The sequence below is a fragment of the Sprattus sprattus genome, assembly GCF_963457725.1.
Source record: "Sprattus sprattus genome assembly, chromosome: 11".
Taxonomy (NCBI): domain Eukaryota; kingdom Metazoa; phylum Chordata; class Actinopteri; order Clupeiformes; family Clupeidae; genus Sprattus; species Sprattus sprattus.
The window spans coordinates 10,902,125-10,928,844 of NC_137909.1; the positions used below are offsets into that span (position 1 = coordinate 10,902,125).

Sequence of the window (26,720 nt, forward strand, 5' to 3'; positions counted from 1 at the left end):
AATTTGATCTGTGTCTTCACTGCATTTTCTCCTAAGCTTTGTCTCCTTGCTCCCTTTCTCTCTCTATCCTTCCCTCCCCCTGGAATGCCTCGGTTGCTATTAAAATCATTACGCCTGCATGCCGCCCAGCTGACAACTAGTTTATGTGCGTTTCATCAATAAGTACAAGACAGGGACAGCAAAATGCAATTAACGTTGCATCCAGTTTCCCTAGCTGTTGTGCAGGCTGTAAATGCATACACCTTTTGCCTGTTTGTGTTAATTTGGTATGTGTGTGTGTGTGTTGTTTGGGAAGAGGAATGGGGTTGACAGAGACCCCTGTAGGAGACCTGGTGATGGGGGGAGATGGTCTGGGCAGAGGGGAGCACATTTCATTCCCTCTTCTCCTCCTCCTCTTCCTCATCCTCCTCTTCTTCCTCTTTCTACATCAAACTAATGCTGCCCTCTACACACACCACATCACTGCATCACACCACCTTCATCCACTCAGAGCCGCATGGTTCCACTAATCCACTCAATGACACTATCACAGGAGCTCTGTAAGACTAGACCAGCTCATCAGTCCACGAGATGAATGAGAATAATTGGCTCCTAATGTCTGTCAAACAGCATGTGTTTTATTCAGTGCAGCGCCTGCTGAGCGTCTCAATCTTTCTCATCCAAGCATGTACAGTCAACATGGACAATTAGCATGGACAGACAGCATGGAGAATTAGCATGGACAGACACCATATAAGCCTACAGCCAGTACAGACAGCCAGCATAAACAGCCCTCTGTATTGTTTTTCTGGTCATCCTTGAGATGTTCTAATTGCATTTAAGGTTACAGTATCGGCACGGCTGGCTCTCCTCTTCTGACTCCTATTCATCCCCACGCAGGTTATCTGAGGTTTCTCTGCAGAGGAGAGAAGACTTGACATGCCTGTCACGACACTTTACATCCAGAGCTATACCTTCCCCCATTACAAACCTTTACATTTAGAATTGAACCCGTTCCATCATGACCCCTCGCATTCAGAGCTGTTCCTTCCCCGTCACAACCCGTCAACATTCAGAACTACGCACACCCCATCACCACCCCTTACATTCAGAACTATGCAGGCTTCATCACAAATCTTAAAATTCAGAATTGAACCCGTCCCGTCATGACCTCTCACATTCAGAACTATTCCCTTCCCCTGCCATGACCTTGCACATTCAGGACTATACCTTCTCCCGTCAGAACCCCTCTTTTACAGTACACTGATCCATCCCATGACCCCTTTGGCTCAGGTCTCTGGTTCAGGTCTTTGGTTGAGGTCTCTGGTTCAGGTCTTTGGTTGAGGTCTTTGGTTGAGGTCTCTGGTTCAGGTCTCTGGTTCAGGTCTTTGGTTGAGGTCTCTGGTTCAGGTCTTTGGTTGAGGTCTTTGGTTGAGGTCTCTGGTTCAGGTCTTTGGTTGAGGTCTTTGGTTGAGGTCTCTGGTTCAGGTCTTTGGCTCAGGTCTCTGGTTCAGGTCTTTGGCTCAGGGCTCTGGTTGAGGTCTCTGGTTCAGGTCTTTGGCTCAGGTCTCTGGTTCAGGTCTTTGGCTTAGGTCTCTGGTTCAGGTCTTTGGCTCAGGGCTCTGGTTGAGGTCTCTGGTTCAGGTCTTTGGCTCAGGTCTCTGGTTCAGGTCTTTGGCTCAGGTCTCTGGTTCCGGTCTCTTCCAGTGTCAGCTGCTCACCTGCAGGTCAGGTTGAGGATGCTGTCAGAGATGTTTGAGCATCACAGAGCAAAGCCACATTTGCATCCCATATAGATGTGTATATACACAGATGAAATCAACACATAGAATGTATAAATATATATGTCCAGTATGGTAATATAATAATAAATATTCTTATAGTAACTATAATAGTAATAATAATTGTATTTATGTATTTCATACCGGATTATTATTATTGTTGTTATTGTTATAAATCCCCCCCAAAAATGTATTTTAATAAACAATGACACCTCTTAATGATGATTGTCATGTAGCCTTGTTCTGATAGTCCCCCTGTGCGTGAAGGCACACAAACACACACACACACACACACACACATATACACACACACACACACACACACACACAAAGAAGAAAAGAGAGATTGAGGGAGTTGCGCAACTTGTGCACACAGAATAATGACACATTCGCGTGGGCTCGCTCCATAGCTGATAGTCCTGTGCTTTCAGCTCTGAGCGCTCAGTTCGCCTACTCCGATAACGATTTAAAAATTGCATTATCTTACTCCTTTCCGTATGGGTTTTCATTGCCTTCTATCACAGAATGCATGTTAGGGTCACGATGCATAAAAATGCAATTTATGAATGGATGGGATTGTCAGTTTGTATTAGAAGCCACAACATCTAGCGGGTAGCCATGAATTTAACGTTTCATCATAGCGTTCCTTTTTTCCATCCTATCCTTAGCGCATATTGAGGAGCAGGTGCAGAGGCAGCCTTGGGAGACTGCTGCGCAGAGACCACTGGCTATCGGGCGCTGAGGACTAACAAACATAGAAAAAGCCAGCCGTGCCGACATGGGTAAGTCTTCCTAACGTATTCTATGAAACTTGTGTGTTGAAACAGGAAGATTCTTTTTTTTACTGAATGCTGGCTCCCAGAAACGAAATAGTGTGGGAATGTGCCCCAAATCTGGATACAAACAGGTTTTTGTGGTTTGAATTTTGCACCGTTTGTTGCGAGGTATAGCAAACATTCCGAAAAATGTACCAGCCTCCAAAAGAATGAGCCTTTCACAAACCGAGACAAACAACAAAATCCCGGTTGAACTGTTGAGTCGAGCACATTTAACGGAGAGGCAGCTTGAGATGACGTTTATGCTTAGTTTATGCATTGCATGTTATTTGTTAGCGGTTCCGTTTATAAACTTGCTCTGTTTTTTTTTACCTGCTCCTCTTTCAATTATCAGTACAGAGTAAATGCGGGTCAACTATTTAGACGTAACAGTAAGCGTGTAAACACGCTCTTCATTCCGCCTCGTTAACGCCGGGCTGTCCTAATGAGCTGCTGTGGCAAGCAAGCCCGTGTCCCTCTTGCCGGCTCCATAATGGTTCTATTGACTAACTCGCCAGACAGGACTTCAGCAGGTTAGATCCAATTACCGCTCTGTCTGCCCTTTCAGTTCCATACATAAGATGGGCTTTGCTGATTTCTGGAAGCTAACCTCCTGGACGACTTGGTTTACCCCCTTCCCAGCTGGAGAGGTCTAACTACTCAGATGTCAGCACCCTGGGTCGGAGGGGTTGCCACTTAGAGCTCTTCATAATATTTGCCAGAATGTCACTCTCTGCGTTTAAGAAGCAACCATGACCATACCAACAGCTGCTCCGGATGTGGCTCTTATCTGGTGCAGGTGTATTTGGGGTTAGCAGCTATCTGGGAGTAAGGAGAGTGGGAGTGTGTCTCAGCCTGCCTGAGAGTTGTCATGTTAAACTCAATGACCGTGCTGAGGGAGCTGTCAAGCTGTCAGGCTTGCACACCTGAGTGGCCTCGTCACGTCCGCCTCTCTTCACCCCTGTTGCGCCGTCGGCCACAGTAAAGCTACTGCTGTCACAGTCAGTTGCTGTTGCTGATGCGATCTGATTTGGTCTATCTGTCACAGCTCCGGTCTCACATGCGGGCTGTGTGAAGTGAGGGAGCAGCACCCATGATACTGGCAGTTATCAGGACGCTCAGCGAGACCTGCCCCTCGCACTCTCAGGCAAATTGAAATTCTCCCTCTCCGCTTGTGTATAATAATGTTACAGTGTGATTCCTTTCCAAGTCTGTGTGCTCAGAATAACAATCAGCCTCCACCTTTGCAGAGAAACGGAGTGATTGCCAGGTTTGTCTCTCTGTAAAACCATCTGTAGAATGCTGACCTTGCCTGGGCTCTCCTAACATATTTACGCCACACTAATGTGCTCAGTAATCAACCCAATTAAGGGGTCGCTGTCAGGACTAATTAAGAAGCCATCAGGGGAAGTTGTTTTGAATGCGGAACCGCACTATCGTCTCCTGTCCCATTTATGAAGGGCTTGTCCTTGGTCTCCATAATTCACTAATGGATGGGCTTTCCGGCTGTAACATGCACAGACTAATTTGGTTTACAACAACTGCAAATGAATCATAATCATCATCATAGTGTGATTTCAATGAGATAATTATAGCCCTTGAAATACACAGGCATTAATGTTAAAATCAGGCGTAGGTACAGTACTACAGGAGTATTAACCAGACAGAAACAACAGAGAGTCTAAGGGACGCAGGCTCTGGAGATGAGAAGAGAGTTGATGTATCTGCATCTCCAAACTGAAACTTTTTTTAGAAGGCAGATTATCTGCCCCCATCGGGCACTGACCAAAAAAAAAGGCTGAGTGATACTTCTGATCAGGAGTTGCGTAACTTGATTTACATAATGCAATCATGACAGTGAGGATGGACTCATCCTCATTACCTGCTATCAAGTGTGCTGTACATGCTGTTCTTCCAGCTGCCCTGTGCATCAGTCCTTTTCAGAGAGAGAGAGAGCGAGAGAGAGGCTGCCCTGTGCATCAGTCCTTTACAGAGAGAGAGAGAGAGAGAGAGAGAGAGAGCGAGACCATGACTGTACTCTCACAGGTCTCTGCTGGTTTACATAAGATGGACAGGCGTCCTTTTCTCTCATCCATTCTTAGGTGTACCCGATATTACTCCCCATCCCGTTATCATTTCAATTATTCTCTTCTTTTCTCTCCTCTCCCTTCCTCTCCCCTGATCTTGTCTATTCCTCTTTCTCCTCCTTTTCTTTCCCTTTTTCTCTACCTTCCTCTTCTTCTCTCCCTCTCCTCTTGTGTCTTGTGTCTGGTGTCCTCTTCTCTCCTCCCCATCTCCTCTCTTCTTCTCCTCCTCTCCTCTCCTCCTCCTCATCCACCTGTTCAGATGAAGAGCTGTGTGGGCTGCCGTCTCTCTCTGCCTCCCTCTTTTTCAGAAGGCAGCTTGTCATATTATTTCGTGTGTGTGTGTGTGTGTGTGTGTGCATGTGTGTGCGTGTGTGTGCGTGTGCGTGTGCGTGTGTGTGTGTGTGTGTGTGTGTGTGTGTGTGTGCGTGCGCGTGGTTTAGTTTCAGCAAGAGTGCGTGTGTGTTCTTTTGTTTTAGGGACAACTCTGGCGTATTAAATCTCTTTGGTCCTCGGCCATATATGCTACCTGAGAGCCAGTGCTCTCTATAGCATGTGAATCATCTCTTGGCTACTGCTCCCCCATACAAACCCTGCTGTGATTTAAGCTTGAGCTGTAAATCAGTCACTAACCTCTCTTCCTCCCCGACGCCCAGAATAAAATCAAATCAAATCAAATGCTGCTGCTCAATCTCAAAATTAATGCCTGTAAAATAATGGGCTTTAAGTGTGCAAGAGGGTGCTTCATTTCAGTGCTGCATTTTAAGCCAGGTGACTTTGTACTGTGTGATGGTCTGCTCTGCAGTAGATGGAGGGATATGGAGTTCTTTGACAGGGTAGTTTAGATTTGATTATAATATAACATTATAACAATATAATATATATTTTTTACTACATTCCTTTTACTCTCATGCTATTATTGCTGAGGTCTGTTTTAGAATATAATCATACATGCCACTTTTGCCTCAATAGTTTTAGTAAGGGGAAATATACAAAAACATCAAGGCTTGCCAGAATACCTAAAAAAGGCCTTAGACTCCTATGTTTCTCAGCTCCCACATGTCCACAAACTGGAAGGAACCAGTATAAATAATGCATCACACACATCCCATCTTGTATAATGAGGAACGGGTTGATGAACGCATGACAGCTGGCCAAGTCACCCCCAAATCACAGCATCTATATAAGTGCGATCAAGGAAGAACTCAATGAATAAAATATTACTAACATTAATACTGGAGGAACAATTGCATTAGTATGAGAAGCTGGTAATAATGTTGTTATTTATTAAATGTTGTTGTTATTAAAGATTTACATACATTTGAGAGAGCCGTGTGCAGGACACGAGTAGCGGTCTGTATGGGCATGCAGTGTTGTATCTCATTCTGCTCTGTGTCATTAGATCTGGTGGAGATTCATGAACAGGCCAGCTTTGGGGAAGGGGCCAGGTACCATCTCACCTGTTTTGGCAGTGATGGCAATAGAGTAGGACTGTTTGGCCCAGACTGGGAGAGTCAGAGCTCTATGGTACCTGTATATGTCAAAACATAAACACCTTCCTTCCTAGAGCAGGTGGAGAGCAGCACAGAATGACTTGATGTATCCATCAACACCTCTTTCAGCATGATCATTCAGAATTCAGTCAAGACCACTCTCACTGTGAAACAATTTCCTATTTATAAGAGTATTGACAATCCCATAACAGTTATATTATGGGGAATTGTTTTTTTTTGGGGGGGGGGGGGGGGGGTTCTTCAATCAGCAGCTATGTCACACAGCAGCTTTAGCCCCCTAGCACAGGCCTGCTACAGATATGATGCTCTTACAGCAGTAACATAATAGCAAAGTTAATGCAAATAATACAATGCAACAATAATGTAACTAATATAAAAACAACATAAAGTGTTGTACACAACACAACAGTAACACATTTTCCAAAATGCAGGGAAGTATTGTCTAAATAATTAACATTAATATATATATATATATATATATATATATATAAGTAGTAAATAAGAAATGGCATTAATAAATCTTAGTAGTAAATAAGAAATTATATTCATGAATATTCTTAGTAAATAAGAAATGTGACAGATAGAGTCAGATACTAGCAGTGGTGGGTTGAGTACTGAAAATTGGTACTCAAGTAAAAGTACAATTACCTCCTTCAAAATCGACTTGAGTAAAAGTAAATATTCCAAATGGAAAAATTACTCGAGTAAGAGTAAAAAAGTACAAGTTACTTTTTTGTGTTGGAGTGTTTGGATCAATGCAAAACATAACATGAGTATTCAGGAAGAAATGCACTCTTGAAACATTTCTTCACAAGTTGCTTCATTGTATCATGTATTTTTTTTTTTCATTACACGTCTCATAGATCACACATACATTACTTTTATTTTCATTAAACCTTATTACACGCACACTTAAAGCTGAGCCAACCAGACAAGACTAGACTACATACTGTAGATCTGATATCAGATCAACTCCAGAGATGTATACACACACACGCAGACCGTTTTGTATTAACCATACCAGCGCTATTGATGTGATAAATAATTTTAACATACTGTAGCCTAGGTATAGCCTACTTGTTTGTACCCTTGCATATTATAGCAAACGTGCATTCGGACGTTAGCTGGCAACTATGTCAGTCAGTCAAACAAACTGCTAACTTTAACGGTGGCCATCTAGTCGTTACGCTAGCTGGTAACATTCTAACGTTACTACTGCAGCCAATGTAGCCTAACGTTAACCCTTCCAGCACGAAGGAGCCCCGTGGGGCACTTTGTGGTATTTTTATTAATAGAATTTAAAATCTCAGCGAGTTTTTGTTCTACAAACATAAAACTAACACCCACAGCAACCTTGAACCCTTTACTTTTTAAATATATACAGTTTGAAACTAAAGTATAAATAATCACTTTGTAAGGAGGATATAACTAATCCCTTGCACATTTCAGCCTCTGAGTGAGGTTTTGACCCTCCCATTAGCAAATGACAACTATTCATATGATAAGGGCATGGTAATTCAGTGATCACCATTGGTTCCTGATGTGTCAAGAAAACCTGTAAGGGGTAGTGAGGCACAAAGACATTCCAGAGCTATTACGTCATGGCCATTGTCATTTGACCAAGGTGTCCCAGAATGTTCACACCTCTCTCATCAATATGCATAGTGGTCGAAGTGAAGAAAAGTGTCACTTTCTATAATACTTCTAATTAGTATAGAAACCACACACACTTTCTGAATGCTAAACTCACCTATGTGGAGCAAACACCTATGTTTACAAGGTTCAGAGTAAAAAAGAAAACTTCCAAAATATTAACAATGTGTTTTTGTACAAAGTCTGAGCACCTCTAAAACTAGATTTCATTTTAGTGTCTTTAGATTTCATTTTAATAAAAAAACTTGTTTTACTACATTCCTTTTACTTTCATTCATTTTTTGCTGAGGTGTTCTAGAATATAATCATAAATGCCACTTTGGCCTCATGGTTTTTAGTTGGGTGAAATATACAAAAATATCAGGCATGGCAGAACACTTAACAGAGTCAAAAAAGGCCTTAGTGTTGGAAGTGTTAAATGGAAACGTCTTAGCAGTATAGAGTTTTATCAGAGAGTATAGAAGTACCTCTATACTCTCTGGTTTTATGTGCAAGAGTTTGCACTGCGCCTTGTGCATAGGATGTGAGTTTGTAAAATGGTAAAGGATGTAACATTTATATCCAGGACTAGCTGCAGTACAGATAAAACGAATGCAACTTACCTGAACATGTTTGCGAAGGTTCGATGTGGAGTTTTTGAACGCTATGAAATGACAACAATGCTGCGACCTGTGGAGGGCGCGTCTATAACGCATAGCTAACTGACCTCTCCGTTTTTATCCCCTGGTTGCCGTGCGCTTGTATTCCAGTAAACAAAGATTATCACAATACTCATTTTAATGAAAGCACAGGGGAAATGTAACGGAGTAAAGAGTAGAATTCTAGTTCAAATATTTACTCGAGTAAGAGTAAAAGTGCAGACTTTATAAAGGAACGCAAAAAGTACTCGTTACCCGAAAAATTTACTTTTTTACTCATTTGCGTTCCTTGTAACGCGTTACTACCCACCACTGGATACTAGGGGTGGGAATTGCCACAGAGGCGGCGGTACAATACTCTCATGATATTTGGGCTACGATACGATATCGTTGTGATTCTTTACATTCTACAATAGAGCAAGGATTGCGAGACGATTCTGTGATGCAATTTACTTCTCCCATATATTATGTTTCGTACACTGGGAGTTTCTGCAGTCATCTTGGTGCGGTAAATTTGTTCTCAACTCTGAATTCCTTTCCAATTCCACTGTGACGCAAGAGAAGAACGAGGTCTTGTGCCACCTTGTGGACTTTGAAAGCAATGTTATCAGAGTAAACGTATTTACCAATTTAATTAATAGATATTTCGATAGTCGTGCCGCTGTATCGATATAACATGCTGAGGAATGTTATGATAGTGCACCGTATCGATTTGTTCTCCCACTTCACAGATACAGATAGCAATAGTACTCACTACAAGCAATAATTTTAACAACAGAAAGAAGTGGAGCTGGGATGGTCATCGGTATTTGTTTGGCAACTCAGCAGGCAAATTGAAATGACCAAGGGCTGGCTTTAATTGACCGCCTTAATTCAGGGAGCGACTGTGGCTGGTGTCTTCTTTTGTGTTATAGTTGCTTTTTGCAAAATGGCAATTACACTTTGTTTAACAGCAGCAGAGATGAGTTTTACTCCACACTGTGCTTTGTGCACACATACACAAACACACTGTGTCACACACAGCTGACAGCTCAGTGTACTAACAACTGTCAAGATGGGCTGAGGCTTTCTCAATGCTTTCCCTTTGGCAAGCTGGTGTGAGCAGAATTCAATCTCAGCGTAACGTTTTGTTCTATAAAGTCAATCTGTCTGTCTGTCTATGTCACTCTTAGATCATCTGAGTGTGAGTAACACGGGCATCAAGCATGTGAGAAGCGGCACTTCTTTAGTTTTGTTTCCTCTGTGGATTGAGTGTGTTAAATCCTAGTGTGTGTGTGTGTGTGTGTGTGTGTGTGTGTGTGTGTGTGTGTGTGTGTGTGTGTGTGTGTGTGTGTGTATGTGTGTGTGTGTGTGTGTGTGTGTGTGTGTGTGTGTGTGTGTGTGTGTGTGTGTGTGTGTGTGTGTGTGTGTGTGTTTGTGTGTGTGTGTGTGTCTGTGTGTGTGTGTGCGTGTGTGTGTGTGTGTGTGTGTCTGCATGTGTGTGTGTGTCTGCATGTGTGTGTGTGTTCGTGGCCAGTGTGCAGCGCAGTGTAGAAATGATATGATTTACCCTGGTGCGCTGCGTAGTGCTTCGCTGGCGATGCGGCCGATGGTTGCCGCTTCTGGCTGAGCACTCTGGCTAATGGCCTCTCCGTGAGCACACACACGCGCACACACAGAGCGCTCCGATGAAATATCAACTTCTGGCCGAGCCAGCAGAGACGACAGCTGAGCGTGTTCCATCTACAAGGATTTTCCCCAGGCATGGGGTAAGGGGGCTGCCACTCTCTCACAGGTATTTTGGGATCCTCCCCAGTTTTTGGGGAACAGATCTACCACGATCCTTCCTGACTTCACCTCACAGGCATTGTTGAAGGGTGCTACCACGATCCTCCCTGGAAAGCGGCTGGTACGATTTCACAGAGCTGTCAAATGAATAGACCTGCCAAGCTGTGTGACGCCAGAGCCCAGACACCTCTTGACCCATTGTTAATTGTGCCTTTTGAAAGCCATAGGATCTCATATGTAGTGGTTTATGGTTGCTATTTATTGTGTGCTCAATTTATTGCCGTAGCATCTAGCCATCCCTGGACAGATCTGCCTTGAGTTTAGTACAATATGCCAGCTGCCATTGCTTCATATTCGTTCATTGTTGGGACCTGCAGGGAAGGCATTTATATTTAATCTGGCCTTTACTCAACTGTATTTTAACATAAGCCTCCATCTCCCAAATCAGTTTAGACTCCCACTTCAGCCAGCTATGGCAGCATGTCAGAGAGACAATCTTTACTGTACTTTGGGACACAGACTCAGTCTATGTGACTATGCTGTCCAAGACATAACAAAACAGACTCAGTATGTGACTATGCTGTCCAAGACATAACGAAACAGACTCAGTCTATGTGACTATGCTGTCCAAGACATAACGAAACAGACTCAGTCTATGTGACTATGCTTTCCTAGACATAACGACTGCATAGCTCATTAGTGTGCAGACGGGAGGCGGGCGGGGTTAGCATAATGATTTACTTTGCTTGATTCATCATTGCTCTGTTGATCCAGTCCCATGTTGTCCTAACCCAGCAGCCTAATCACGCTTGTCTCTTGAGCCTCTCCGAGAGCAACAGTTCCTCTGTGTGGTGTGTAATGAGCATCCAGTGACACGACACTAAACAGCACAGCCGCCACTTCAGAGAGTGGACACAGGGGATTACACGTCAGGCCTAAGAGAGGATAATGACTGCATGATAAATCTAAACCCACAGATAGCTGAGAGGACAGAGACAGGTCTGGGGTAGTAGTAGTCCTATGGCGGCACGCTGATTGATTGTGGAGCGGATAGTGTGTAATTAGCGTAACTGACAAGTGAAAGTGACTGAGGGAGAGAGAGAGAGAGAGAGGAGAATGCCCTGATCCTCTCCTGGGTGATATCAGATACAGAACAGCTGTAATTTATGTGGGGATAACACGGCCAGACACAAGCGCACACACATACTCTCAAACATATGTGCACACAAGAGCCCACACCATAATTATTATAATGGCTTAAAGCTAAAACGATGACATATCACAGTTGTAAAAGCTATCCACACAGCAATCCATAACAAAAGGCTGCTTTTTATACGGAACAAATGACCAAAGCTGATAGTAGCATTAGCCTTTTGTAATGGAGCTTAGTTTTAATGTGGCCAGTGCTTTCTAAGGCCTTGCCAGGTTATAGACCGTCAAGCGGCTAGAACAACAGCAGGTGAGCATAAGTTGGTGGCACCGAGGCTCCCATACGACGTTTGTTCTGGTAGCTTGTGTGCGCTGATTGTGTTCCCTGTGGCCTCAACCCGGCATTCGGCCCACACTGACACTGACACGGATGTATGGCAGCTCTGATCGTCGCCTCTAGCCAGCAGCCTCTCCCTCACACACCCACACTCATTTCACCTCTCGGAACTAGTGGCACGGCAGACGGCAGCGTGAGGGATCGAGGGAGTGAGGGAACAAGGGAGGCGACGGTAGAAATCAGCCTGAATAAAGAGCTGCCTCCATGGCTCCCCGTTCAGCCATATAATTGCCGGTGGAACCACGCTGACTGCCAGGGACCAGGCGAACGCTGTAAACACGGCAAACACAGCAGCGGAGAGACAGCTCTGTTAGAGGCTCTGGGAAAGCGACAGCGGTGCCATTTTTTATTTTGATTACAACAATAGGGTCGGAGAGAAAAAGTGAATCATTTATCAAACCAGTTATCACGAGTGGGTGGCCGGTCGGACGGATGTAATTTTAAGGAAAAATGATCTGTGCCTGTTTCTCTGAACTGGGTTGTTAAGCTGAGCCTGCCAAACGCCCCGTTGTCCACACCTCATAGGCTCACGTTATCTCATGTTGTTCGACTGAGGCCCCCAGAGTGCAGAGACAAGCTACTGAGCAACAAATAATTGTTCCTTCATCATTCAAACCTGACATTAAAGCTCAGAATGAGCAAAAAAGAGCAGGAGACTTGTGCTTCAACCAAGACACATACTGCAGTTGGTGGAAATGATCTCCCCTTGTGAGGTTAACTGAAGGAATTCCACATGTTAAACACATTTACAAGTCAATGGATTGTGTTATTGTCTGCCATATCTGGTATTAAGCATTCTGACACAATAGACTGAACTAATTCAGTGCTGTACCTTCAGAGATCTTCCCTGAGGGAGCATGGGATGAAGTATGCTTTGTACTGGGAATCTGAGGGAGTCTAAAACACGTGACTGTATTAGAACTGAGACTTTCTCCTGTGATGTGATGTGTCTCTTTATGCTCATCAAGCTCAGGGACTCTGTTTCCTGTGACTGACTTTATTTCCTGCAACATGACATGGTTTCTTGTGCTGTGATCCAGGGTTATTATAGTTAACGAAAACTAAGAAAAATGAATAAAACTAGCAAGAACAAAATTATTTTGTTCACTAAAATAAAAAAGGACAGTTTTCAAAAACATAAAACTTAAAATGAACAATGCAACAAGAACTGAAATGAAATAGAATTGCAGGTAAAATCAGCAGTTTTTGTTCACCCCTCAATTTGCACGTGTGCTATACGGCTTTGTCCTGTTTGTCTGTTCTGTTTGACTTCTTAAGAGACACTGGCCTAATAAATAGGACATAGATTAAAATAAATAAATCATATTTGATATCATACATTTTATGTCATACAAGGCTTTCCCGATAATACCTGCAAAACATTCACACTAAATAAAGTCATCAATTCTTCAAAATCAAATAAATAATCCTTGTGAAATGTAAATAGAATTTAAAAACTGTGTGTGTATTTATTTCCAGCAGTGCGACATGATGTGTGTGTGTGTGTTTCCTGCGGTGTGCCATAATGCGTGTGTGTTCCTGTGGTGTGACACAATGCATGTGTGTTTCCTGCGGTGTGACACAATGCGTGTGTGTTTCCTGCTGTGTGACATAATGTGTGTGTGTTTCCTGAGGTGGGACATGCTGTCTGTGTTTCTGGGAGTGTGATATGTGTGTTTCTTGCGGTGTGGTGTGATGTGTGTGCTTCCTGTGGTGTGACATAATGTATGTGTGTTTCTGGCAGTTGCAATATGTGCTTTGTCCTGCAGTGTGGTGACACTGACTGTCTTTCCTGTGGTGTGACGTTACGTGACCTGTGTCTGTATTTGCTCAGCAGGTTCTGTGACGGTGGGGCAACAGCTGGTGTGTCTCCTGCTGCAGGCCTCAGCCCTTCTACATTCCTCCTCCGGCGAGCGCTCATGTCCAATCAGCTGCCGCTGCGAGGGCAAGATCATCCACTGCGACTCGCTTGCCTTCCTGGAAGTCCCTGAGAACATCTCAGTCGGCTGCCAGGGCTTGTCATTGCGCTCCAACCAGCTGCACACCCTGCTGCCCTACCAGTTTGCCCACCTGAACCAGCTGCTCTGGCTCTACCTTGACCACAACCAGATCGCCCAGGTCGACAGCCGGGCCTTCCAGGGAGTACGCCGGATCAAGGAGATTATCCTCAGCACCAATCAGATCTCCCAGCTTCACAATGCCACTTTCCACGGCGTGCCGAACCTGCGCAGCCTAGACCTGTCCTACAACAAGCTGGAGGCTCTGCAACCCGGCCAACTCCATGGCCTGCGCAAGCTGCAGAACCTGCACCTGCGCTCCAACCTGCTCCGGGACCTCCCGCTGCGGGTCTTCCTGGAGTGCCGCAGCCTAGAGTTCCTGGACCTTGGCTACAACCGGCTGCGCGTGCTAACACGCACCATGTTCCTGGGCCTGTCGCGGCTCATGGAGCTGCACCTGGAGCACAACCAGTTTTCCCGCATCAACTTTTTCCTCTTCCCACGGCTCACCAACCTCCGCTCGCTCTATCTGCAGTGGAACCGCATCCGCGGGGTCAACCAGGGCCTGCCCTGGGCTTGGCACACCCTACAGAAGCTGGATCTCTCTGGCAACGAGATCCAGGCTCTCGACCCGGTAGTGTTCCAGTGCCTGCCCAACCTGCAGGTTCTTAACCTGGAGTCCAACAAGCTGGCTAATGTGTCCCAGGAGACGGTGGTCGCTTGGGACTCACTGACTGCCATCAGCCTGGCGGGAAACATGTGGGACTGCGCCCCTGGCATCTGCCCTCTGGTGAACTGGCTGCAGCACTTCCGGGGCACTAAAGACACGAGTATCATCTGCAGCACGCCGAAGCACCTCCAGGGCGAGAAAGTTCTGGAAGCCACACGGAACCTCGCCGACTGTGAGGACACAGAGCTCTACGAGAGCACCACCTTCCCCCCGGCCATTGAGCCCGACACCCCCGAGCCCACCCCCGAGCCAACCACCCCATACACCAGCCCCCTTGCCCCGCTTCGTCCCCCTGCCACCCCCACTCCCAAACCTCCTGTGGCGCCACACCCTTTACCCCAGCCGAACCCCCCCAGCCACAGTGGGTCCGACCGACGAGCCCCCCGGCCCCCTCAGACCACCCCTCCTTCTGAGAGCCACCCGCTGACTCTGCCCCCAGAGTCCAAGCATATCTCCTTCCACAAGGTGGTGGTGGGGAGCGTGGCGCTGTTCTTCTCTGTGTCTTTGATCTCCACCGTGGTGTATGTGTTCTGGAAGCGTCTGCCGGGGCTGGCACGCCTGTTCCAGCAGCAGGCCGCCGTGGTCCGCAAGCGGCGGAAAAAAAGTCCGGAGCCAGAGCAGAACCTGAGCTCCCAGCTCCAGGAGTACTACATGAGCTACAACCCGGCGGCCACGCCCGAGGGCATGGACGTGCTGGCCAATGGCACGGGGGCCTGCACGTGCACCATCTCGGGTTCGAGGGAATGCGAGGTATGACTCCACCCCCTCCTCAAACGCAACCTAGGCAACCAAAACAAACAATCAGATGAGTCGCGCAGTGGAGCGAGAGGTAAATCCTGCATCAGGCATGTCTCTGGACGCCTCTGGAGCGGGGACAAGCACCCTTGGCTCTGTGGGTGAGCGTAGCCACTCTCTGTAAGAGGTTCACTGTGGGAAAACACAGGGAGGAAAAGACACTAAGGGTGCCAATTTGAGTTAGATAGAGAACCCAGAGTCAATGGTACTTAGCCCAGGTTCAGAAGACTGCTTTGCTGCACTTTCATATGCATTGTGTGTGTGTGTGTGTGTGTGTGTGTGTGTTATTTTTGTTTAACACACTGCCCAGATGAGGGCTGAAACTTGGAACAGACGCAACCTTGCTTTGGCGTTGATCCGGCCCAGGTCCGGTAGGTCTGTCCCAGAAGCAGCTCAAATCTGGGTAGTCTCTCTCTGCCTCACATCTCAGCCAAACACCTCTAGAAGACATACAGGCATCTAATCTCTCCTGCAGCCACTGCCAGAGCATGCCCTGAATAATCACTGTCAGGCTTATGAGGGCTGTGCACAGGAAACATTGAGTGTGGCTGTAATATTTAGCTTACTGGCTTTTACATGTAATAACATGCCTGCTTGTCTACACGAGGACAAAGTTGTAAATGATCCATAGTCAGCCGCACAGATCAGAATAATGGGGTATTGACCTGCAGTGCACAGCTCCACTAACTGTAATACAAGCCACTCATAGAAACACAGTGCTTGCTTCCCTCTTTCTACTCTCACTTGCTCTCTCAGTATCTGACTCTGCCTCCCGCTCCCTCTCAGAACTATAATGTTGTGTGGGTGAATACACATGAGTTCATTAGTCGTTCTCCCTGGCATGATGGCATTTTAGATCCAGAGGCATCGTTGGCAGTTTTTAGGAAATGTGTGTGTCAAATATTTAGAATTCATGGCAGTGGGGAGTGTATGGGTGAGTGAGTGTGTGTGTGTTTGTGTGTGTGTGTGTGTGTGTGTGTGTGTGTGTGTGTGGGTGTGTGTGTGTTTGTGTGTGTGGGTGTGTGTGTGTGTGTGTGTGTGTGTGTGTGTGTGTGTGTGTGTGTGTGTGTGTGTGTGTGTGTGTGTGTGTGTGCGTATGTGCGCGTGTGTGTGGGTATCAGGCTTGTTGCTCAGTGTGCATTTTTTTTTACAGGTTCATTCAGCAGAATAATAGTGTGTAGCGTTGTATGTTTTTGCGTATGGTATGAAAGTGTAGTATATATTATAGTTTAGTATGTATTAGCATGTTGTATAGGTGTTTATTCAGTTACATTGTGTTGTATACTGTACTGTGTATCATGTGTTGTATAGACTGCATTGGATGGAATTGCAGTCATGTGGAGTTGGTTGAGCAACCTCATGTTTCTATATGATGGCTCCTAGTTGAGGGGATGTTTGCAGCAGGAAGCAGCTGTCAATCATCAGTGTGCTGCAGGATTTCTCTGGCAGAGCTAATCAGTAAGATGCGGCCCCCCTCTGAGGTACAGCACTACTATGCCTCAAGTCGGGGTGTCACGGAGTCGCGCAGCACACCTCTCTCCGCTGGGATCTAAGTGCCTTTATTTATCAATGTATGTGCACCTGGTGCACTTTCCCAAAAAGGATTATTCATGCTTTAAGGCTCTCTGTTTGGGAAGAAAATTGAAAGTAATCTGCTTACTTAACTCAGCCCACGGAGAAAGGCAAAGATTACAGCAAACGCAAAGCCACCTAAATCCTGTAAATGTTTGCTGCGTGTAATTAAGTTCCTTGACATTAATGATTATTAATGATCAAGACATTAATGATCAGCACTGGATGACTCATTAGTATTGATTTCTAAGCTTGATTTTCTTCTGCTTGTTGTGTTGTCATTATTGAATCAAGACTTACATTCCTTAAGAGTTCTATTTATTCCTTAGAGCTGGATTTGGTAAAAGACCTTAGCCCTCTTCCCTGTGTACACGTCCATCATTTGTGGCTTTTTCTGTTTACTTTGTAGCCCGCTCACTAATTATTTTGGAGGCATGAATTCATGAGGCACACTAAAGCCCCGGGCTAATCATTAAATGACTTTGGGGTACTTTTCTCCAGCCTTGACTGGCAGATGGTTTATTCAGTCACTCTGAGTCAAAGATCTGTGCCCTTAATCCAGGTATCCGGTGCAATGCTTAAAGAGATTATACAGCCTGGAATATAATTACTTTCACTCTATGGGTCTGCATATTCAAAACCTTGTGGAGAATGTGTTTATATAAAATGAGGGAAGGGGTCTGTGGATGCATAAGGATGAATATTCCTTCTGTTCAGCTCTCTCGACTGAGCAGGGATTCAGCTGTTCTTTTGCAAATGTTCCATAAAACACAAATTTCATCCTCTCACTCACAAACAAAAACACACATTCCCACTCAAACTGTCACACACACACGCACATACTCAGACTCACACATATTTATGTAAAGATACAAAACCAATAGTCGCAACTCATCCAATTTACACTGACAAACTATTTACATACACACACACTCACCTGCATACTGACGCTCATTAACACTCGTGTTTGCATGTGCATACACAGAGACACACACACACACACACACACACACACACACACACACAGAGGAAGGAAACGTCTTTTTGTATTTTCCCTTTCATCTCGAGTGCAGTTCAATGATGGAGGACCTGGAGTCTGTTCTGTTTCAGATGATGAAAGTCCATAGTAACTGCTTTCAATACCAGAACATGCAGTGTGACCCTTTCCAGTGTAAAGATTCAGTGTTGTAAAGAACTCTCAAGTGCATTGTGTTTAGTGAGTGTGTTTGTTTGTTTTTGTGCAGTCAGCACAACTGGGACTATGGGGGGAAGTCAATGGAATTGTACTAGTGTGGGAGGAGTAATACAACTCCACTGGGGTGCGGGAGAAGTCAATACAACTCCAAAAGGGTTCCAACAGCATTCCGAATTCACAAAACGGTTTCAGAGGTTACACCCTTAGTCTGTGAGTCTGTTATTGAGTCAGTGAGGCAATATGTCTATCACTGAGCTTTTGATATGTATAATGTTAATGAAGTTACCTTGCACAACATGTACAGTCTTTTACTGTAGATAAAAGCACAGACTTTTAATCTAGAGCTTTAAAATGCAGGGGTTGGAATCACATATCACACATCTTTTGCACTCCAGTTTTCAGGCAACCTGCTCTTACTGATTCTTATATGCAACCACTGTGCACTCACAAAGTTTTAAAGCAATCGTGAGGAGATTTCAATAGGAAAACAAACATATTTTGAACAAACGTATTATGAACACACATATTTTAAAAAATATCACACCTTGACAGCATATATACTTTAAAAAAATATCAATATTTACAGTACCCCCTATTTGCAAGTAGTGATTTGATGATTAAGTGTTTTAATTACATTATAATATTATAATATTATTTATCCAAATTCTGCAAATGCTACATTAAAATGTGACATCAGACTTAAAATACTACATTGAAATATGATTTCCTATATTGCTGGAAAGATATATTATTCCAGTCTACATAGTAATAGATATTACCTTATACAGTTCTGTAATCTCTTCATAAGCAGTGATCTGGTGTGTGCGTGTGTGCATGCGTATGTGTGTTTGCATGAAAGGGTGTGTGTGTGTGTGTGATGTGGGGTGTCAGCAGTGTTTGTGTGTGTGTGTGTGTGTGTGTGTGTGTGTGTGTGTGTGTGTGTGTGTGTGTGTGTGTGTGTGTGTGAATACTGTGATGAAAACACACAGCTATAGGAGATATTTACCCCTCTGGACCTTACACACCATTTCAGAGAGATGTATGTTCCTGGTGATGTCAAAATGATTAATTAGGTTATTCTATATGGCCCTATAGACTCAATTTCTCTCTTTTAACAGTGCTTTTAAAGTGGCAAATTCTGTAAAATGTATATTGAGTGTATGACTAAGTTAATAGCTGTCTGGGCTCAGCATTAACTGTTGCCAGGTTACACTTGGCATCCCAGATGACTAGAATTGGCAACTTTCTTTTATAATGAATGAAAAGAAGGCAGTCTGAGTGAAATGTTAGTATGATATTGTGTCGAGGGTTCAGACTGGCTGAACTGTGCTGGGGTTGTGGTGGACTGTGTGGATTTGTTGAGCTATGTTGGTTTTTTTGTCTATCACCTCTCATATCTGCAAGCAGCTTCATCTGCACAGACTTGCCAACAGGTAGCTTGGATGTAGTTGGATACCTCTTAAGGGTCAGGAGGTGAAGTGGCCTTCTAAGGCCTAAGGTTATTGAGGGGCAGTGAGCAAAGCAACAACTCCGCTGTACATGAACTAAAGCTAATCCACAAACTTGGCCAAATCATTTTGCTAATTTAATACCATGAGCAAGAGCCTAAGCACAAGGGTGGGCCAGCGTAATGCTCCTCCGTGCCACACAATAGCATTGGGTGCGCCGGTGGTGATGTCACCTCAGCTCCTAAACCATTTATGCTTGTGCTTGGTGCGTGTGTGACTCGCTGCAGTTTCCTCGTAAATTCACTGCCAAAGACAATACCATCTACACCGCTGGAAAGTAATGCACCAAATTAGAGCACAGTGAAACATACATGACAGTTAACTGTACCACCACCAGTATGCATTTATTTGTGGATTACCCACTGGAAGCAGCAATATGAAGAGGTAATATGCCAGATAGAGAACAGATACGTATATAACCTAGGTTATATGACATGTCGGTTAAACTGTATCACCTATATTCCTAAACACCAACTGTATATTCCTCAATTTGTGGATTAAACTGGACGGGTTCTAAAACCTTATGGTTAGTGTTTTTTTTTTTGCTAGTTGTCAGCAAATCTAGCCTGTTACCTACTGTATCTATAGGTTAATATAACTTGTTATGGAAACAAAAGACGGTCACAACTGCATTATGAAACAGTGTTATTTTAGAGATTTTCATCAGGAAAAGACGTTGGCATCAGCCAAGACTATAACCACACAGTGGTTTGTACAATAGTATCAGTAATTTCGCTCCACGAGTTCTGTGCCATCTGGGAGTCCTTATGCTCCCGCATTGAAGGGTCATAGAGATGCCTGAACAGACGGATTTGCAACTTGTCTCTCCAAATCATTCAATTTGCCTATGTGCCAACTGAGGTAAAAACACTGGGAGGTGTGCCGAAACGATAATTTTTTCAGCAGACACCACCTTGTGGAAGGATGGTAATGGCAAGCATAAATCTCCCTTTAGTTCATGTGCAACAGACTTTGCTTGTTGCCCGTCAGTGAGATTAGGGTCCATCATATCACACACTATCCTTACTGCTTCACCTGCGCACCTTGGGTATGTGTGTAGTTCTGAGTATACTACATGTTGCTCCGAATGGATGAAGAAAGAATATCCCTTTAAAATCCTCAGATGGCTCCAGGTGAATTCAGGCAGATTATATTCCAAGCTAAAGACCCACAGCTGTGATCTCAAAGTACACTTTTAAACACTGTTACCTGTGATTCAGCCATTGTATTGGCATTGCTCTCAGCGAGAGCAGAGATTTATATTACTGGGGTAGCTTGTTGAGTGGGGTATATATGGTTCATTTGGGTGGCTTTATTTTAGTGGGGTAGCTTTATATGAGTGCACTACAGGTTTAGATGAGTGGAATGCATTTGTATGCAGTCTATTTCCATCAGGTACACTCCCCAATACTCAACGATTTAAGAGCTCTTTCATGAGCGTAAAAGCATGAGAGAAAAAGCATTAGGAGATACAGGAGATTGTGTATCGGTGCTGCAGATCCACACATGATATGAAAGGGCACTTAAAAACGAAGGGTCCTTGAAACCACAATCCCACATTTCTACAATCCCAGCAAAAACACATTAATGCGGCACTGACATTTCCTCTTCAATCTTGTTGAAAATTGTGCTTGTGTATCAGGCGTATACACAGGAGGAGCAGGTGCCGTCACTACAAATGAACATGTGTTACGACTGCCATACCATCAAGCCTGGTTCTTTGGTTTTGCGGTGAGGGTGCAGGTTTGGTACCCTGTAGACCTGGATTCAAGGCAAGATGAGGGGACTGCTCTCCGCCTTTGCTTCAGTTTCCATAAGGATTGCTCTTTTTCTTTCAAGACTTTTTATAAAATGTTCCAATGGGAAAAAAACGAATTACCCAGATATAGCAAATTAAATTATACTCAGGGACAGAGACTTGGCCATTGGTGTGGTCAGGGTTTTCCAAAGCACCCCCATATAACATTGAGTCTTGAGCCCGGTGTATAGTTTCACCTACTCACACCAAATTTGATAGGCATGAGGGACTCCCCAAGACAAACAATTTTGAGGCGGCAAAATTATAAAATTTGCCATGCATTTCTTGACACTTGAACAGATTTTTGGGTTCTTTAACCAGTCTGATGAATGACATGATGTTAAACCAATCAAATGAATGAGTTGTAGCATGGGGGTTGGTCTAGAGATGCCTACCTCATGACGTACACATTGAGCCACGTTTGGACAAGGGTCACTGCCAGGTTTGTTTATGTGTTTAGAGCAAATTAATGGTGTTGCTACTTCACCAATGTCTGGAGGCATTTCGCATGCTTAGTAAAAAATAAACTTGTTTAATTGTGGTGTGATTAAGTCACAAGCCAGCTCCAAATGGCCTTTTAAGAGAAGAAGACATTGTATTTTGTTATCTCAGTCAATTGTGTTTTGTGTTAATTTGGTAATTGTCAGGGATGAAGGTTGACTATCTGTTTAGAGTATGAAATCGATACAAAAATCTTGAACGAGGCAATTAGGGAAACTTGTTTTAATTAACACCTGCTTGTGCATAAAGGAAATGTTATGGTTAATATATAAAAGTCCACCTGTTTGTGGAAAATTACTACTCTTGACATGGAGAAGGATTACAATGGATAGATTGCTTGGTTTACTTATAATGATTCTGTTGATGACCCCGATACATTTCAGCTGTTGCCATAGACATGTAGTCTAATGTCAATAAAAAACAGTTGGCTAAAATTAAACTGTATATTTATATGTATATGTAAGAGGTTTACTTACCATCAAATACAGATAGGATGCTTATTAAATCATATGTATTGCAAGGAAGGATAAGCATGTTATGCTAGCCCATGGTGTGCTTTAAACAGCTGAGGCTGTAACATTAGCTTGCTATGATATTTAACAGTAAACTCCAACTATGCTGTTATGTTAAAGCCACATCTTCAGGCTATTGAAATATGGATTGCTAAATTAACTTCTATTCCAGTACATGACAATTTCAAGCAAGAGGAGTATGACAAGTCTGTTTACATTTTATAAGCTTCAGGGCCATCACTTTTTTTTGTTCAGAAGACAAGTCACGGTTGTCCCAACCATGTTGTCGTGTTATGAGGTGTAATGTTTTTCTATTTCTATTTCTAATGGTTAATGACATTGAACATTCAGTGTATTGAAGTGTTGCTTAAACGTTGAGCATTATGACTAAAATACTAAAACTGTGTCTTTGTGAATGTATTCAGTACACAAAAACGGCCACTTCCAATGTTTGAAAGCAAATTACTTTTAGGACACACTTGGAAAGTAAATGCTCTCATTTATAGCTCTCCACTATTCAGCTCACTGCACAACTCATGAGTTGCATCTATTAGGCTACAGTTTTTGTGTAAAATCATCAATAATCTTGCTGAAGTAATAAATCATAAGCCGCTCATGCAGATTAAACTGCACAAAATATTAAGATATTTAACATTTTGACTAAGTTCTACTTATACCATTGCCTTCCATACACAAAAAACTGATAGTTCTAATGTTTAAAAACTCCTGCCCTTTCCCACACACATCTCAAGACACCATACAGGCAAAACCATGCAAATCATTTATTGCATATATACAGAATTTAGCCTGTGTGATGTAAGCATGGATGAGATCTAGATTTTTAATATGTGAACTGCTGTAGGCCTACTTAATTAACATAGTGTGATGTGGCAGACAAGAAAGCTGTGGCGGTTCATTACACACTCGCTCGTGAAGGTTAAACTGCACAAATTGGAGCATTATGAATTCAAAACTGGGTCCTTGTAGTCGAAACACAAATAATGAATCACACATAGAAAATAAATCTGTCTGGAAACGTGCAATAATATGGAAATACAGGACATTGGTTGCGTTACTCTGCCGTCAAAATGTGGGTTTGGCCAAAAAGCTCAGCGACAGAGTGAGGGTTTTAAGGTAAATTGTTTAAGAAACTTTTCAAAATATACAGGAGACCTGATAAGCCTCTCAATATGCAGAGGACAATAATCAGCAGTCTCACTGAAAAATATAACCTGCTAAGCCTCTTTACGAGCAGAGGACAACAATCAGCAGTCTCAAGAAACAAACAGAACCTGCTTAGCCTCTCATTTACCAGAGGACAATACTCAGCAGTACCAAGGTCTACAAATATGCACATACCTGACAAGACAAAACGTTTTTTTTTCCCTAGACAGATCCGTGAACATACTGTATATAGGAGGTGGTCGGCACCATTTAAAAAAAAAAAGGGGGGAAACACAGAATCAAACAATACACAGATGACAATACAGACCATGAAACATGCACATGGCATTTTTCAGTGTTTTAAACAACAAAGAAATAACTAGGTAATTCAATATTATAAAACAATTGTGTTCTAGCGCGTAATTTAGCTGTTTCTGATTGGACGAGAGACGTTCCATGCTATAGGTTATTCGTCAACATACCTACAGTTACGGGACTTTTCATAGCTAAAAATAAATCACTCTGCGATGAAACATTCGCATTGATGATAACCGTTAATTCAAAGTTTTTAAAATTCCAAACCAAGACGTTGACAATGGAACTATCTTTTGTTGCGGAGAAACAATGGCAAAATAAACCATTTTTAATCAATAACTTCGTGTTGAAATGTTAATTTGTTGACTGTAGAATTGTTTTATAAAAGCAATATAGCACTCGTGGGAGTGGGGTAGGTAAGGGATAATCCAACGGGTGTTGTTGCCTACGCCACTCGGCCTTCGGCCTCGTTGGCTACGGCCGAACACCACCCGTGGGATTATCCTTTACCTACCCCACTCCCACTCGTGCTATATTGCTTAAATATATTCCATGTTTGTTAAAAAACACCTTACCAAAGTGGACTGGCCCAGACCTTTTCTAGTGTCGCTTCTGCCAGTCTAGGCATTTAGCAGTGTAATTAGCTAGAAACCCAAATTCATTTTCTGGGTTACCGGCGGGCGCTTCTTGGGTCGGACTGACCATCTAGCTGAGGCCTCCAAAAACCCTGAAGAGAGGTCCAAGTGGCAGCTCAACGGTGCCCAGTAGTCTAGGGATATGTCACACACACACACACACACACACACACACACACACACACACACACACACACACACACACACACACACACACACACACACACACACACACTGTAGATACATACATACACACACACATACAAACACACTCTCTAACACACACATAAACCCACTCACACACACACACATACTGTAGATACATGCACACACATACAAACACTCTCTAACACACACACACATGTATTCACGCACGCACCCTGTTACAGGACGAATGTGAGCTGTTGAGATGTTACTGTGATGTTGAGCCGATACAAGTGTGCGTGTGAGCATGACTATGTGGACCATGTTCCTGTTTGAGTGTTAGACAGAAGAGGAGTTATGAGAGATTACACTTCTGGTAAGTCGTTGCTCTCCCTATTGGTGTGGTGTGGTGTGGTGTGGTGTGGTGTGGTGTGGTGTGGTGTGGTGTGGTGTGGTGTGAATCGGACTCCAGAGTGACCGCATGAAGAACCAATGAGCTGGATCTAAAAGAGGCAGATTCTTAGCAAGGCACTGCACAACTGAGGTTCTGCTGGCTCTATGAGTGCAGTCAGGTGCTGGGTGGCTAATGTACCGGAGCAGGGGAGTGTAAGGGGCAAAGGATCTGGGGGACAAAGCAGTGTATTGAGAAATTTGAGTCATGAGTCAGTGAACTGTGTGTATCTGAACTATGAGTCTGAAGAAGCCATCCTCACTGTACTCTTGTGTCTCTTGTGTTTGGCTGCATTCAGGTAAAAGTAAAGTTCTGACAGCATTTAGTGTTATTCAGGTAAAAGTAAAGTTCTGACAGCATTTGGTGTTATTCAGGTAAAAGTAAAGTTCTGACAGCATTTAGTGTTATTCAGGTAAAAGTAAAGTTCTGACAGCATTTAGTGTTATTCAGGTAAAAGTAAAGTTCTGACAGCATTTGGTGTTATTCAGGTAAAAGTAAAGTTCTGACAGCATTTGGTGTTATTCAGGTAAAAGTAAAGTTCTGACAGCATTTAGTGTTATTCGGGTAAAAGTAAAGTCCTGACAGCATTTGGTGTTGTTTAGGTGAAAGGTGAAAGTCCGAAGCTGACTGTCTAGATGCATTGAGGTAAAACTCACATACTGGTTGTGTTTTGGTGAAAGTCATGTGTTGATTGGTTGGTAGCGGACTAAAGGGGGCTTCCTCCACACCAATGCATCTCTACTGTATATTCTAATTTGCTCATGAAAGAAAAGAAGCACTTTTATTGCTCTTCTTTATTGTGTGTGAAGATTCAGCCTCTCTATCACTCTAAAGCAGCCAGACAGCCGGCTGTAGATAGTTCCTCCTTCAGCAGCATCACACTGTTAAAGTCATTTAGTGAACACACTGAGAGGAACAGCAATTCATTTACTGAGCACACAGCCTGCCGCTGTGCACGGGCAATATTTTCTCTCCCTCTCTCCGCGGCTTAAAGTGTCCATTAAATCCTTAAACGCTTGCACGCCAAAGAGAGCTGTTGTTGAATATGCAATAGGGGCTAGATTAATATTTTCTGCCCTCTTTTAAAATCCATATTTTTGCAAGGACTGCTCTTTGGGGAGTAGTTTAATGTGCACATCATCAGATTTTCCACTGATAAATTCATTAATTACTTTCAGGAGTGATTAGTCCAGGAGGGGGGATACTCTGGTGCACATGTGTGAGATTGCGGGGGTGGGGTGGGGTGGGGTGGGGGGGTTTGGGGGTACGTGGGCTCGTGAGGAAACCATGAGGAAAAGCTTCTGCCCTCTCCTCCCCTCTTCATCACACCAAGGTAGGGGGCTCCAGCACTGACCCACAGGCGTAGAGTCTCAGAGTAAAGAGTCACTTCAAACAAAGGGAAGGAAGGGAACGGAGGGAAGGACAATAGAAGGAGAAAAGCAACGGATGGAGAGGAAGGAGGGAGGTTGGGTGAGGCAAAGCCATGAGGCCCCGAGCTTACTGTCACCATGAGTCTGTGCTGTTTAAGTCACTGGCCGCACATGTGCCTGCCTGGGGAAGGCCATGTGGTGTGTGTCTGTAGGGGTAGTGGTCGTTTGTGTGTTATGTTTTGTGTTGTGTGTATCG

At 43.8% G+C, this 26,720-nt stretch overlaps 1 protein-coding gene across 1 annotated transcript in view; it reads left to right on the plus strand.

Moving 5' to 3' along the window:
• Nucleotides 1–11,814: 11,814 nt before the first annotated feature.
• The window catches only part of lrrtm4l1 (leucine rich repeat transmembrane neuronal 4 like 1), a gene marked incomplete at both ends in the record, with an annotated part of 25,907 nt that continues 11,001 nt past the window's right edge, over nucleotides 11,815–26,720 (plus strand). Inside the window, 2 exons of the mRNA XM_080847461.1 lie at nucleotides 11,815–12,049; nucleotides 13,615–15,254. Coding sequence (XP_080703587.1) covers nucleotides 11,815–12,049; nucleotides 13,615–15,254 — 1,875 coding nt within the window. The remainder of the gene's footprint in view (nucleotides 12,050–13,614; nucleotides 15,255–26,720) is intronic.